Below are 14,488 nucleotides of genomic sequence, written 5' to 3'. Positions count from 1 at the left end.
TCAACAAACACATCAAGACATCGAATGGAATTAAAGTGAGTTAAAATCACCAATTTAAGGGCCTAAAAAACATGTTTTTACACTTAAGCATAATTAAAGGGACAATTACAAAACCATGCTATTTCATTGAATAAATATGAGAAAAGGTGATAAAATCCCCTAAAATAAGCACAAGATAAACGACAAAATTGGGGTTTATCAAGGTGACTGCTCGACGGAGGTGACTGCTCGACATCGAACCCATCTGGCCGTGTGAGACTGTGATGGCGTTCTCAGAACCTTGCTCGATGAGAATTGTGAAGGGCTGAAGGCAGTTAGGGATTCAGAACATTGATTTAGGGTTTCATTCGTTGAAACGGCAGCATTTTGCTGCCCAGCCCAAAAATCAGCTGAATCACGGTTCGGTTCGACCAATTGATTACCGGCCGGTTCACCAGTTCAATTCCGATTTTCATATTTCGTGGTTTTGCTGATTGCCCGAACCGTCTTTGTGTCTGGTTCACAATTCGATCGGTTTGACCGGCCGATCCGAACCAGTTTTCAAAACATTGCTCTACAGATACTATATAATTTGCTAGAGCGCATTGAAATTGAATTGAAAATACTAGGGAATTGTTCTGTGAAATGCCATAAGAGCTCCAGCATTAAATTCTTCTTGAAAAAGCGATCTTCCTCCTGAAAGGCCCTTATTGTCACAGCTCTAGCATTAGTTTCTGCTACATGATTAGCTACAAATGATTTTGTTATGCCATTCAACCTCATCATTGTTTTTGAAGTAGCAAAGTAGTATTTCTGTTTAAAAATGAAAACAACAAAAGTACTTATCATGTCAACACTAATTCAGTTCCTCCTAGGACTATGGTAGAGCATTTTAAGGATTGCATGTAAGGAAAGAATCAAAAGAAGACAAAAAAACTATTATAGCTTAACATGTACGTGAGATTTAGATTTACAAGAATATCAACATCGTAACAAAAGGAACATGGGAAAAAAATAAAATGGCGATATTTTGCTGCTATTGAAAGTGCTGATACAATTGAAATTGAAATATCCAAATTAACACACTTATGCTACATTTGCTTCATCAACCAATTAGAAAAGGCACTTGTTACTACTAAGCTAAACATGAACAATTCAGGATTGATGACTACTATTGCAAATAAATCCAATGCCTAAATACACAAACAAACAAATAGCACACTAACATACAGATTTTGTTACAGAAAACATAGTTCGTCATGTTTGAATTCATACAAAAAATTAGTATTTGAACAATCAAAACTGATTCAATAGACATGTTTAAGAAAAATTCTGACTCCTTATACTATTGTTTAAGAGAAATTCTTTTGGATTATGTGATTATGTCACTGACAATAAGTAGAATAACAAATTTCTTATTCGATTTAATTTTAACAATAGCTGAAAGAAGTACCTAAGAATCCCTCAATTTTTCTTTTAATTTTAACATAATAATTACCTAATTATCAAGCAAGAACACACACAAAACAAACTGCTAATCAAAACATGCAATTGATTTACCTTAACATTATTCAGCTGTAAGCAACACAAAATCCACAGAGAAACCTAATTAAAATTTTGAAAAATAAAAAAAATTTCCAACCACACTTTGACGACACGAAATGCTCAACTTAAGCTTCCTCACTCTGAATTCGTTGTTGTCTTCATCGTTGCAGTTCAATCTGCAACCGCACCTTGGCGACACGAAGAAGTTATCGAGCGAGAACGAAGTTGAAGCGAATCCAACAGAGAAATTGAACTCGTCACCGTTACGCACAACTTCGCAGTGGCAGAAGAAGAAAGACGAACGCAAACAAAACTAGTGCAGAAGCAGTGAATCTTCCTTTTAGAATGCGGTGCGCGGTGGTCGTGCAAATCCAAATCGGCGTTGAGTGGATGCTGGTGGAGCTTCCATGAATTTGGAAAAAAACACTGCTAGAGTTTAGTTTTCATGGAGAAGAGATTCTGCTAGGGTTTAGTTTTCTGATGAAATGAGAAGGAAAAATCTGAAGACGAAGAGGAAGAGTTAGAATTAGGATTAGGTTAGTAAACGTAATTTAATCTTTTTATTTTATTATACACATTTCATTTTCATTGGAATTAAAGATAACTATTGAGAAGATGAGAATAAAATTAGTGGTATTTTAATTTCAGAGAATAAAAATTATCTGAAATATATTTTTAAACTTTGAAACAAATATAGAAATAAGATATTTTTATCTAAATATTTTTAGAAATACTTTAATATTTTTCTAATCGTATACACTTAGAGTTAGATTTAAAGAAAAGAGAAATAAAAATATTTTAAAAATTTTAGATAATAAAAATTTAATTTTGATGATTGGTTAATTTTGACAAACAAATGATTAGTTTTAACGGATAAAACAAATCATTCAAAATTATAATTTAATTTTCTTTCTTCCGTTGTTAAATTTATCTGTGTTTAAATTTTTTAGGATGAATTTTGGTAGTTTACTCAACGACCAAAAAGACAAACAAGATTGCAATGAAATAATTAAGCATGTGTGATGTTTGATGCTTAGTCAGGCGCATAAAAGGAGAACTAACTAAGCCATAATACAACTTCCTTGTATGGCATTTAGAATTTGAATCTCGCTTACATATAATAATTTATTAGAGTAATTATTCAAATTAATTTTTAAGAATTTTAAAAGTAGATATTTTAATTTTTAAAAAAATTAATAAACAAATTAATTTTTAAGATTTTATTCTGACAGATAAATTAATTTTTAGCCTATTTTTTAATAGAATAATTATTTAAATCAGTCTCCAAAAATTTTAAAATCATATATTTTAGTTTTAAGAAAAATTAATACACAGATCAATCTCTAATATTTTTTCTGTTAGATATGACATAACAATTTTCTGTTCATTTTATTTTTATTGTATGTCAACCTTTATTATTATTAACTTAACTTTGTGCATGTGAATGATGATACTAGCATATTGATACACTCTTTTCGTTGGAAATAAATAAGGTAAATAATGATACTTTGAAATATAAATTAAAATATTTTCTTTTAATACAAACATACTTTAGGATATCTTTTAATTATATTAAATTTAAAATATCAAATAATTTTAATGTTGAGTTTTTTATAGCATAATCTTTATTATTATTATTATTATTATTATTATTATTATTATTATTATTATTATTGAGTGACTATATATATATTTTTTTATTATAAATATATATATAAAAATCTAATAAATAAATTTATTATTATTTTTGTCTAAAAAATAAAAAATTATGGTATAGTATTATTTTGTAATTAATAATTATAATAATTATTATTTTATTTTATTTTATTTTTTTTAATGAACGGGAGACTCTCGTGTCTACAAAAAAAAATGTTAAAAAGTGATTTGTATATTAAATTTTTTTTGGGATTAAAAAATATCTACTTTTAAAATTTTTGAGAATTATTTTTGGTAATTATTCTATAAAAAAATAAATTAGAGACTGATTTGTTTATTAGAATTAAATTTTAGAAATATTTTTGTGTATTAATTTTTTTAAAAAACTAAAATATTTGTTTTTAAAATTTTTTAGTACTAATTTGAGTAATTATTTAATTTATTAATTAACAATAAATTATCAAATAAAGTTTAAATTTAAGACAAATTAATTATTAGCTAGTTGGATTGTGGATAATAAAAAAATAGTTATTTTTTCAAATAAATGGGCCATTATTGCTCTTTTTCCTTCTCTGCCTCACACTGTTCCACCGAAAAAAAAAAAAAAAGGAAAGGAAAGATAAGTGAGGACTGAGGAGGGATGAGCTCCTCGCCCCATCGTTCTCGCGGCGGCAACGGGAACGGAGACGGTGGAGATAATAGGCCGAGATTCTTCGACGCAAAAACGAAGATCAAGTGCTGGAACAACGCCGAAATCGTTCCCGGCCGCCACCCTGAGAGGTGGCGCAAAGACGCCGCTGGCAACATTGTTTGCAAGCGCTTCAAAGACTGCCTCGGCTGCCTCTGCTACGAGTACGATCACATCGTCCCCTTCTCCAAAGGTTCCATTTTTCTGTTACCCTTTTCGCTTCTATTTCATAATAACACTTCATTTTCTTCTGGGTTGCTGTGTTTTGGTTGGAAAAAAAATGTGGCAATAGATGTAGAAGTCAATACCGAAAGTTGACTAAATTCCGATGTTTTATGTAATAGTAGTTGAAAGTTGGAGATAGAAATGAAGATAATGCGTGAAAAATGAAGTTTTATGCTTCTTTGTTTTGACTTCTTTAAGGATTTATCATCAGTTGAACATATACCATATAGAATTGTAGATTGTTATTTGGTTCATTTGAAGAATGATTTAAATTGACATGTGAGATTTCTATGTTGTGTTTTAGGGGGTGAATCCACTGAAGAAAATTGTCAGATACTTCAGTCAAGAGTGAACAGATTCAAATCAAATAAATATCAGGTTGATGCTGATCAACTCAAAGGATACTCTTGTGATGTTATCTTTACTGGTACGCATATGCTTCTTTGTAATTTGCATGAACTATTCCTCTTATCTATTATGCAATTTAGTTAAACCTAAATTTTGCTTTATGGGGTCCTTTATTCAACCCTGGCAATCATAGTTGGGACAAATTGCTAGTATCGTGTACTATATAGAAGACTGAGATTTCCAATATGATTAGAAGCCGCTACAATTTGTTGATAAGGATCATATTTTGTATCAATTGCAGCCTTCTTTTGCAGTTTATAGATCTTGAAAGGAATCTATGTTTGTTTTTCTTACTGTGGATTTACCAAGTGTTTTAAATTCATGTGCTCTAACTGCGGGTGGATTCTTTCGATTGCATCCTAGAAGTGATATTGACCTGTGCTGTTTGTTCCCTATAATTTAGATCGATTTTGTTTGATAGACTGTTTGACAATAACATTTCTACGCATTAAGGAAACCATTTATCTCAAATTCTTTATTCCATTTATGTGTTGTGATTGAAAATGGCCACTGATGGATGTTATTTATATTACTGCTTTCTGTTAATTGACCCCATTTAGGAAGGCATGTTGAACCTTTTTTCGCGAGGATATCCAAAATTAGCCGCAGCGTCTTTTATGGTAAATGTTAAATGGAATTTTGATGAGAACTTAGAAGCCAAGCCCCTGAAGGTGTTTTGCAAGGACAATGTTGTTCTCACTCTGTTCATTCATAAGAATTTAGATCCAAACTGTAGGATCATGTTCTGTTCAATGATGAGATGTAACCATTAATTGATATAATGTGGCAGGAAAGTGAGTTTGCTCGGATTTCTCTCATTTTACGAGCTCTGTCATGTTTTTTGACGGATATTATTCTTGTTTTGCCAATTACCAGACAAGGAGCTCGACATAATCGAGATGGCTGTTTATGGCGATGTTATCCGGCCAGGAAACCAGTGCCGTTGCAGAACTGTTGCCGAGATGCTTGGCAAATACAAGTCTAAAGATGAGACAACTGCATGCAAGTTGCCATAGAGAGGAGGATGATTCTTAGCTGTTGCAAGCAACTTTTCAAGATTCGTGGATTCGAAAGAGAAGCTTACAGGCACTCTCTTTTCTCATAACTCAGACAAAAAAAAATAACAGTTGCTTCCACCATTTTTATCAGGTGGCCTTGTTTTAGGATTTTGACATTTAAATGGTTTTTGTTATACACAATTCTGGGAAAATGTTACCCTTTAGTTACTGTAATATCAACATTATAACCCATAATGCTGCCATTAGCAACGTGTTAAAGATCAAGGTCATTCAAAGGACAGTAGTATTTTTTTTTATATTATCTCTTTGGCATATGTTATAGGTTGAGATGAGAAACCCACTGATATGGTTTGTCACCATATTAAGTATGTAAAACACATCCCATTTAAACAACATTTAATTATGTATTAATTTATCGACAAAAGTATTTGATTTAATTATTTATCAACTTAAAAGTCTCATAAATATAACTATAAAAGTATTTGATTGGATGCCAATTACATAGCAATTAAATTTTATCACATTGCAAAACAGCAACTTAAGAAATGTTGTCTTAATAACATTGGAATGATCTGACTCTTCAAAAATTGTTATCGTGTTGGATTTCGAGAAAAAAAAGGTTCTAATTAAAGAAGTTTTAATTATTCTGATTGTCTTTATAGTTTGAGAAAAGGACAAATACGTCCCTGACCTTTTACCCCGCGGACATTTTCGTCCCTGACTATTGGAAAATACATTTAAATCCCTGACCTCCTTGAAAATAGGACGAATCAGTCCCTCCGTCAAAAAGCCACCGTCAGACACAACGGAAAAGTCTGACGTGGCTTCCCTTCGTCTTACCTGGCATGACGGATGCCAACGTGGCACGTTAGTGAGATGGAGCATTTGGAAAGTGGACAAATAAGTCCCTGGAGCCCATAACTACGTCGTTTAGATAGGTGCCCTAATCTTGAAATTCCTTTGGCTTCTTCGTTCAGGCTGGTGGCTGGTGGTGAGGAGAAGAGTTCTGCGTATGTTAACAATGGCAACGCAGGGGGCATCATCAACCTCAAGAAGAAGCGTAAGTGGATTTAGAGAAGAGAAGTCTGGTTCAAACTCAGTTCCATATGCGCTTCAGGCTGGAGATGGAAACGTCGCCGTCGCACCGAGGTGTTTCTGTGGAGTTTATGCAATAATGTATATGTCAAAGACAGTTAGCAACCCTAACAGAATCTTTTTGGGTTGTCCATTCTATAAGGTAAGTTAAGGAATTTTGGCTTTGGTCTGATGTTAGATGGTTGCAAATAGTATCTGATCATTGGGAATTTTGACAGGGAAAGGAAGGTCATTGCAAATTTTTTGTTTGGCTAGATGAGCATCTTATCTGGGGTGGCATTGAGGGAGGCTGTGAAGATGGCACCTGCTGAGCCCACTGCTACTGGGGTGGCTGCGGCTGCTGCTGTTGTTGCTGTGGCTGCTGATACTGAGGGAACTGTTGCACAACTGGGGATGGGGTTACCTGAGATGGTGTTGGTTGTGGAGTCACCCGCGACATGTCTTGTTGAAGTTGGGGTGTTTGGTATTGTTGATTTGTCAATGGTAAATACTGATTCTGAGAGAGCTGGGGAGCAGCTGGAGGGTTTGGCAATGGAGTGGGGGGTTGCTGCATGTAATAAGTAGGTTGTTGGGTGGCTTGGGACGCATTTGCTACTGGAGCTTGAGCATGGGGTGCAGCCGATTGCGGCTGCTGCTGCTGTGGGGGAATTTGATGAGGAAGTGCAAGAGCTAACTGCTGGTTGTGTGCATTAGATGCACTATCAATCTTTTTAGGATCTGTTGTAGAATGCGATGATCTCTCCTCTGAGTGGCTTGAGGAAGATGATTCCTTCTGAGCAAGTTGAAGCTTGGCTAATTCTTTCTGAGTGTCAGCTAGCTCTTGCTTGTCTCTTAAAATTTGTACAGATCTATGAACCTACATAACCAACGTAAGGAAAATGAATACATGCAATAACAATCTTTGTTTCTCAAAGTCTATATAATCAATTAATAAAGTGAACAGATATATGAAAGCATGCTAATACAGAACATTGTGAGTTAAATGCTTCATTTACTCTGCACTGCTCATAGCTAAAATTTATTTTTTGCGTATATTGGAACAGTATCAAGAAAACACAGAATATTCGAGCAATAACAAATTGTTAATCTAGCAATAGAGATTAATGTCCGGTTTGTGATTGATGAATGGTGCTTCATTGACCAGATAAACAAAGTATAGCTATCTTGTTATGTTGAACAGGTTTGCAAATCAAGAAAGGAATATGGTTGGATTTCCCAATTGAAAAAAAATGTCTGCAATTGAATTGGAAGGGGAAAAAATTGCTTCAGTTGATGTATAACTACTTCAGGATTTCATTAACACAAGATCCAAAGTATTCATCCATCAGATGTGGGGTAGTGCTGTATAGGTACTAGGTAATATATAAAATGAAGTTAAACCTAAGAATATATATGAAAGCAGCATACCTCTTGAAGATGTTTTTCAAGGGCCTTGAGCTTTAAATCTTGCTCCCCATGGTCACGATTTAAATCAGATCTTATTTCTCCAATAGATTTGTCAAGATTGTAGCAATATAATTCCAAGTGGGATAACCTTGAACTAATTCCCTCAAGAAATCGCATGAGGTTGTCAGCATATTTTTTCATGCTCTTCTCCACAGTTGCAATCACATCTTGGCTTAGAGAATCTTCAGGCGGATTGTAGGCTGTAGTAGGAAACATTGATGCTCTCGTCAATCCCTAACCTTTGAAGATGGTTCCTCTGCCACCAACACCTCCTTCAACCACCACCATCCAGCTCCACGCCCACATGCACCACCACCAACCTTACCTTTTCTTCCTTCTTCTTCACCCACAAAAACTGTCCCCTACCTTAAGTGTTGTGCCTATCTAATCAAAATCTATAAAGAGAAAAACCTCCAATAGGCATGGTTGTTGTTGTTGATGATGATGATGATGGCAGTGGTGAGGCACAGTGGATGAACGACGTAGTTATGGGCTCCAGGGATTTATTTGTCCACTTTCCAAATGCTCTGTCTCACTAACGTGCCACGTTGGCATCCGTCATGCCAGGTAAGACGAAGGGAAGCCACGTCAGACTTTTCCGTTGTGTCTGACGGTGGCTTTTTGACGGAGGGACTGATTCGTCCTATTTTCAAGGAGGTCAGGGATTTAAATGTATTTTTCAATGGTCAGGGACGAAAATGTCCACGGGGTAAAAGGTCAGGGACTTATTTGTCCTTTTCTCTTATAGTTTTATCAAATTTGTAATTAAGTTTTTATAATTTTTTTTAGTTGGATTCTTATACTATTAATTTTATAATTAGGTCTTTTTCGTCTTAATAATATTAAAATTAACCGAATATTCTTTTTAAAAAATATGTGATTAAAGATTTAATTAGGTTCTTAATTCCTAATATTTTTAATTTGCGAAAAAATATTTTATTAACTCTAACTTTTTTTTATACTAGCAAGGACTTAATTACAAAATTAAAAGTAGTTTAAGGACCCAATCAAAAGAAAAAAATATAAGGACTTAATTGTAAATTTGATCAAACTATAAGAACCAATAAGTAATTAAACCTTAAAAAAACATAATTTCAAAATATTTTTTTTTAAAAATTATTAGATAATTTGATATTCTTAATTAAATTTGTTTAATATAATAGTGTTTGATTGTATACCAAACATATAAATTTATTGTGTATGAATAATTGTAAGATAGTCCAAAACATGGTAAAAAATAGTAAAGTTCCTCCTATAAGTGTTTTGTGTCAAAAGGATAAAATTCAAAAAAATAAAAAACACCCTAAGGAGTTGGATTTCTCTTTAAATGAGAAGAAAATTGGTGAAAGTGGATTGGTTGTATTTGAAGTATAGAAAATGTCATTTAGATAGAAATGAATTAAACTAGATGTTCCTTCACCAATATTACATGTCATAAATACTCTTTTATGCGAACATCTCTTTGGCATGAAAATTCGAAACAATGTCAAAACTACTACCTTAACATGTGAAGATCAACTTCCTATGTCCATTTTTAGTTGAACAAACTTAAAATAATGAGGACACTCAAGGCACCCTTTGCTGTAAAATGGCTTAAGATTATAAAAAGGGCCTCAACTAATCAATTCTCCGTCAATGGAAAAAAAGTAAATTTTACTTGCTATAGAAAGTTTTACAAAGTGAGTAAAAACTGTGGTTGTCAAAGAAGCAAATGTTGAAGTAGTGGTAAGATTCATCAAAGAAAACATAACATGCAGATTTTGGTTGTCCAGTATTTTGGTGTCTAATAATGAACCCATTTTGTTAATTAGAGAGTGTTGAGTATTCTTGAACAATACCAAATTAAATATCACAATTCTTTTTCCTACTACCTACAAGACAAAGGCCAGGCAAAATCTACTAATAAGAACTTTTTAAAAATACTCACAAATATGGTGACCAATACTCATAAAAATTGGAGTGAATACTTATCATTTGTTCTTTGGACTTATAAAACCTTTTCATTGGTATATGGGACTGAAGTTGTTCTTCTAACGAAAATTGAAGTTACAATAAATCGTGAAGCTAAGTTACTAGAATTACAAGAAAAAAAGAAGCCGTATGAAGTAGAATAGAAGAATACTACTGAAGTCTAGCATTAGTTTATGACAAACATGTTCAGCTCATGATGTTTATAGAAGGAAATCTATTATTAAAATCAGTATATATTATAATGAAAAAGATGTCTTTGTCTAAATGGACTCCCAAATGAAAAATTTTCTACATTATTTCTAAAGTACACCCTACGAACATTGCATTGTATTGGATCCAAATCATAGAACAATTATTAGCTCCATCAATTTTATGTATATCAAGAAGTACTATCCTAGTTTCAGATTTAGGAGTTAAATTTCAATTTCTAGAACACTTCTTTGTCAAGAGCCAATATCTATGCTATATAATTTTGATAACATCATGCAATGCATGGACGAATGTTCTTAGCAATTATGTATCCAAATGTTGTAAATAATGCATGTTAAGAAATTTTCAATACAAAATATTTTTAGAAAATGAGGTGTCCCACTCTGATTTTCTTTAAAAAAAAAAAAAGTAATAATAGGACAAAAAAAATTTGGATATCTTCAAACTTTTGCCTTTGAAAAAGAAAGTCTAAAAAAAAAAACAAACAGTAATAAACAATTTAGATTTTTCTCATAACAATACCTTATTTCCTGGGAAAGCAAAATATGTATCCAAAATAAATTGATCACATAAGCAAACAAAGAAAATAAAACTCCTTGAAAGAGTATGCATAGTATTAAACAAAAGAGAAAACATGACACTCAAAAAGATGTGTAACAATAAAAGTCAGAGGCACCAAAACAAAAAGTATACACTTTGTCAAAGTCTTACCTCTTAAACAAAATAAAGAGATGAAAAACTATAACAACTACAAAATATCACTATAAGATATCACAGAAGAAATAACCTTCTTAAGTTTGGCCAATTAGGTTTATGTAGCAAACTTAACTTTCATGGTGTCCAATTTAAATATAAGTTTGTCAACCTTTTTTTAAAGAGTAGAAACACCAGAAGAAAGGGTATGATACTTTTTAGACAAAAATTCTGCAAAGTCAAGTATCCCAGATGAAGGCTTCAATTTAAAAGAAATATTCTCAAGCCAAAAACTACTACATTTAAATAACTTAAGGTTATTTAGATTTTTTTTTTTTACCATATCTCAATAAACACCGCACAAGTCTGCAAGGGTGTTCGAAGTAAAGAACGTCCATGAGTCCAAAAAAGCTTGATACCAAAATTTTTTGAAAAGACAGTTGAGATTGCTAAGAGGCATGAAGAAAGGGTTCCAATATGCAATCTCAAATAACAATACATTCACATCATCATAGAAATACTCAAACTCATAATGAGCAGAAGCTATAAGCAAAACAAACAAGTAAAAAAATACATTTATCTTGTCAAACACTTGTAAAATTCTGTTGTAATTAGGGGTGTCCGCGGATCGGATCGGATTGGATATGGCCGAAAATTCGATCCGATCCGCACAATTTCCATTGGATCAGATCGGATATGATATCCGCACTTTTTAGTGCCGGATCGGATATCGGATATATCCACATAATTAAACATTCTCTTTTTAATTATATTTCTATGTAAAAGAATTCGATAAAAATATTTCTTTCATACTTTTAAACTTATTTATTCCTAAAATATTTTTAATCAAACACTCTCTAAATAACAAAAATAAAATAATACAATATATGAATAATAATTACTAACTAAAACATACAAATAAGTAAATATAATACCAAACATATATATATTCATTTATTTTTTAATTATTATAGTGCGGATCTGCGGATCCGCGGATCGGATACGCGGATGTAGAGCAGATATCCGCGATCCGATCCGCAATTTTCGGATCGGATGCGGATATTTACCGCGGATCTGCGGATATGATCCTATCCATGGACACCCCTAGTTGTAATAGAGAAATAAACATAAAAAGAATGATACACACCAAAAGAAGCAGTAGCTGAAGGTTCTTTTGTAATATTAGAAGCGCTTGATGCTTGAAAAGTGCATCGAGAATCAACATAAGAAGCTAAAAAAATGGTGATGGATACAAACATACATATATACATAGTATGAACACGAGTATGTATATATTATATTTCGAATATTGAAAAGAAAAAGAATAGAGAAAGATAACAATACCTGCACCAGGAAATACCATCTAGATAGGTGTAGGATCACTTCCAGCAAGCTTCCTTTGACAAGTAACACACGGTTCAATGCCAATATTGTTCTTACTACTTACTACTACTTGAGAGCTATTTTAAGGAGCATTTTGGATAGTACCCTCACCAGAGACATCCCCAAGAATATATGAACTAGAAAAGTCTCCACTAATCTCGTCTTGGAAACTCACATCATTCACATTTACTGGATTAGAAAGTGTATTAGGAACTGTCTTCATCTTTTTCAAAAGACAATGAGATCTATGATTCATAGTCCCCAGGCAAGCTAGAGACATCCTTAATAGTAGATTGTGATGACTTAATGAAGCAATTAGCAATAGAAGAACTCTTGGCTTTGGTTGCCGAAAAAAGAGAAACCCTCGAACCAGTAGAAACTTGTAAAATGGTTGCATCAAAGGGAGATTTAAGTAGTTTCTTAGGAGATATCATTACAACTTTGACATTTGAACCCTACACTTTATCCAACTTGGCTATTTCAGCAATAACAATAAAATCATTAGATTTCATTTTTGAAGAAGGTGAAAGTTTGTAACATCTGTCATCCAAATCTCCAAAACACCATCATGAAAGACACAACCTTCAGAGACATAAAATACAAAAGAAAGAAAAAAAAACAAGAACCAATTAAAAAATATTACTTCCAATAGTAGAAAGAGAGAGGTTACTAATCATAAAATATGGATCTTTGATCAAAATTAAAACAAATTATTTGACATATGCAATAGAGGTACCCTCGTATAGTTTAATACTCTAATGTGCTTTTTTCATATGCTTAAGATAATTCATATATTTCATTGTAACTCCTCCGACCTTATCAGAAGGAACAATTAAATAAAGATTGTACTTTGAGAGTTCATTTTGATATAAAACCTTAGCTTGTTCCTTTAATTTTTCATAGAGAAAAAGATATGCTCCACATTTTTTGAATCTTAGTCCCACACTAGTTAGCGACCTACTCTATCAAAATGATAAATGACTGGACAAATCAAAGCTCCAAAAAAAGATTCTCTATCCATAACAACCAAACTAGAAAGAGGATTAGGAGAAGTACACAGTAGCAAAAAGTCATAGGAACTCTCATTGGTAGTAAAAATGTTATTACAGTCATTCTCAAGATCTGATGCACTAGGATGAAAAAGGCTTGTGTATGGGTGAAAATAAATTTTTTTCTCTAAGTTAATAATATCCTCTAAAAGTCTAGAAGGATGAGAAGAATCCCAAGTCCAAGCATGAAGACTTTCCTTTTTATTAGTGATGAATCCAAAAAATTTTGACCGTAAAAAAAAAGTTTATATAACATATGATAAATACATGTATTATTTAACTTATTTTCAATGTATATTTTATATTTTAATATATATTTTATATAGATTGTTATTTTTATGTACATTTAGTATGATTGTTGTTATGATTATATTTTATTATTGTAAAACATGATTAGTCTTCAAAATATCTAATTTATAAATTAAAATACTAAAATAATAATTTAAATAATAATTATAATTAAAAATTCTATTTCTTTAGGTTTTATATTTTAAAAAGATAAAGCAATCTTTTTCTTGACAATACAATTGAAATTTTTTCTTTCTATATATATCACTAAAAAATTATTTAAAAATTTACTTTCCAATATAATTAGAAAATGACTCTTATTAATATTCATAACTAGATAAGTTCTTTCGATTAATGTAGTTACTATGTAAAACTAAAATTAATTTCAAAAGAAGATAAATAATACTCTTTTAAATCAAATTCTAATAAAAAATATCAATCTCGTTTAAATTTGAGAATCAATTATTTTTATGAATATCTAATATAAAGTTCTTAAAATGACTGTTAAGTACTAAAAATTGAGTAAAAAATTATTGTAGAGTCATATTTAATAAGTTAATCGGGACAAATAAATATTATTATCATATACTACTCAATAAAATTTTAAATTGTAGTGGGAGTACTTGCCCCCACAACTATCACCTAGAACCGTCCCTGCTTCTTATCTAGAAGAATTATGGGAAGATTACGAGTGGGAGCAAATTGAGGAAATTGCTCAAAAATAAAGAGTTGAAGTGTAAAACTCATATAAATGATGAATAATTAATTAGTAATTAATAATAATTTAATTTTAAGTAAAAAGGGTTAAAAAATTAAAGATTTATAAATTGGGA

The 14,488-nt window shown here is 31.8% G+C and overlaps 2 protein-coding genes and 1 long non-coding RNA gene across 3 annotated transcripts; 1 reads left to right on the top strand and 2 right to left on the bottom strand.

Moving 5' to 3' along the window:
• Window positions 1–60: 60 nt before the first annotated feature.
• Window positions 61–2,058, bottom strand: LOC110272062 (uncharacterized). Its single transcript, XR_002362985.2, has 2 exons — window positions 1,664–2,058; window positions 61–792 (listed from the first exon to the last, which is right to left on the bottom strand). It is a non-coding gene; the product is annotated as an uncharacterized LOC110272062 (long non-coding RNA).
• A 1,694-nt stretch (window positions 2,059–3,752) lies between these two features.
• LOC107633971 (HNH endonuclease domain-containing protein) lies at window positions 3,753–5,803 on the top strand. Its single transcript, XM_016337561.3, has 3 exons — window positions 3,753–4,061; window positions 4,398–4,520; window positions 5,378–5,803. The coding sequence occupies exons 1-3, from the start codon at window positions 3,821–3,823 to the stop codon at window positions 5,515–5,517; spliced, it is 504 nt and encodes a 167-aa protein (XP_016193047.1). The 5' UTR covers window positions 3,753–3,820; the 3' UTR covers window positions 5,518–5,803.
• Window positions 5,804–6,934: 1,131 nt separating this feature from the next.
• On the bottom strand, window positions 6,935–8,277 carry LOC107633963 (uncharacterized). The gene is made up of 2 exons (XM_016337552.3): window positions 8,023–8,277; window positions 6,935–7,471 (listed from the first exon to the last, which is right to left on the bottom strand). The coding sequence occupies exons 1-2, from the start codon at window positions 8,275–8,277 to the stop codon at window positions 6,935–6,937; spliced, it is 792 nt and encodes a 263-aa protein (XP_016193038.2).
• Between the last annotated feature and the right edge of the window lie 6,211 nt (window positions 8,278–14,488).

Source organism: Arachis ipaensis, chromosome B1 (genome assembly GCF_059453495.1).
Source record: "Arachis ipaensis isolate K30076 ecotype BB chromosome B1, ASM5945349v1, whole genome shotgun sequence".
Taxonomy (NCBI): domain Eukaryota; kingdom Viridiplantae; phylum Streptophyta; class Magnoliopsida; order Fabales; family Fabaceae; genus Arachis; species Arachis ipaensis.
Note: the sequence above shows the minus strand (reverse complement) of the source record. Positions and strands in the feature narration are given on the sequence as shown.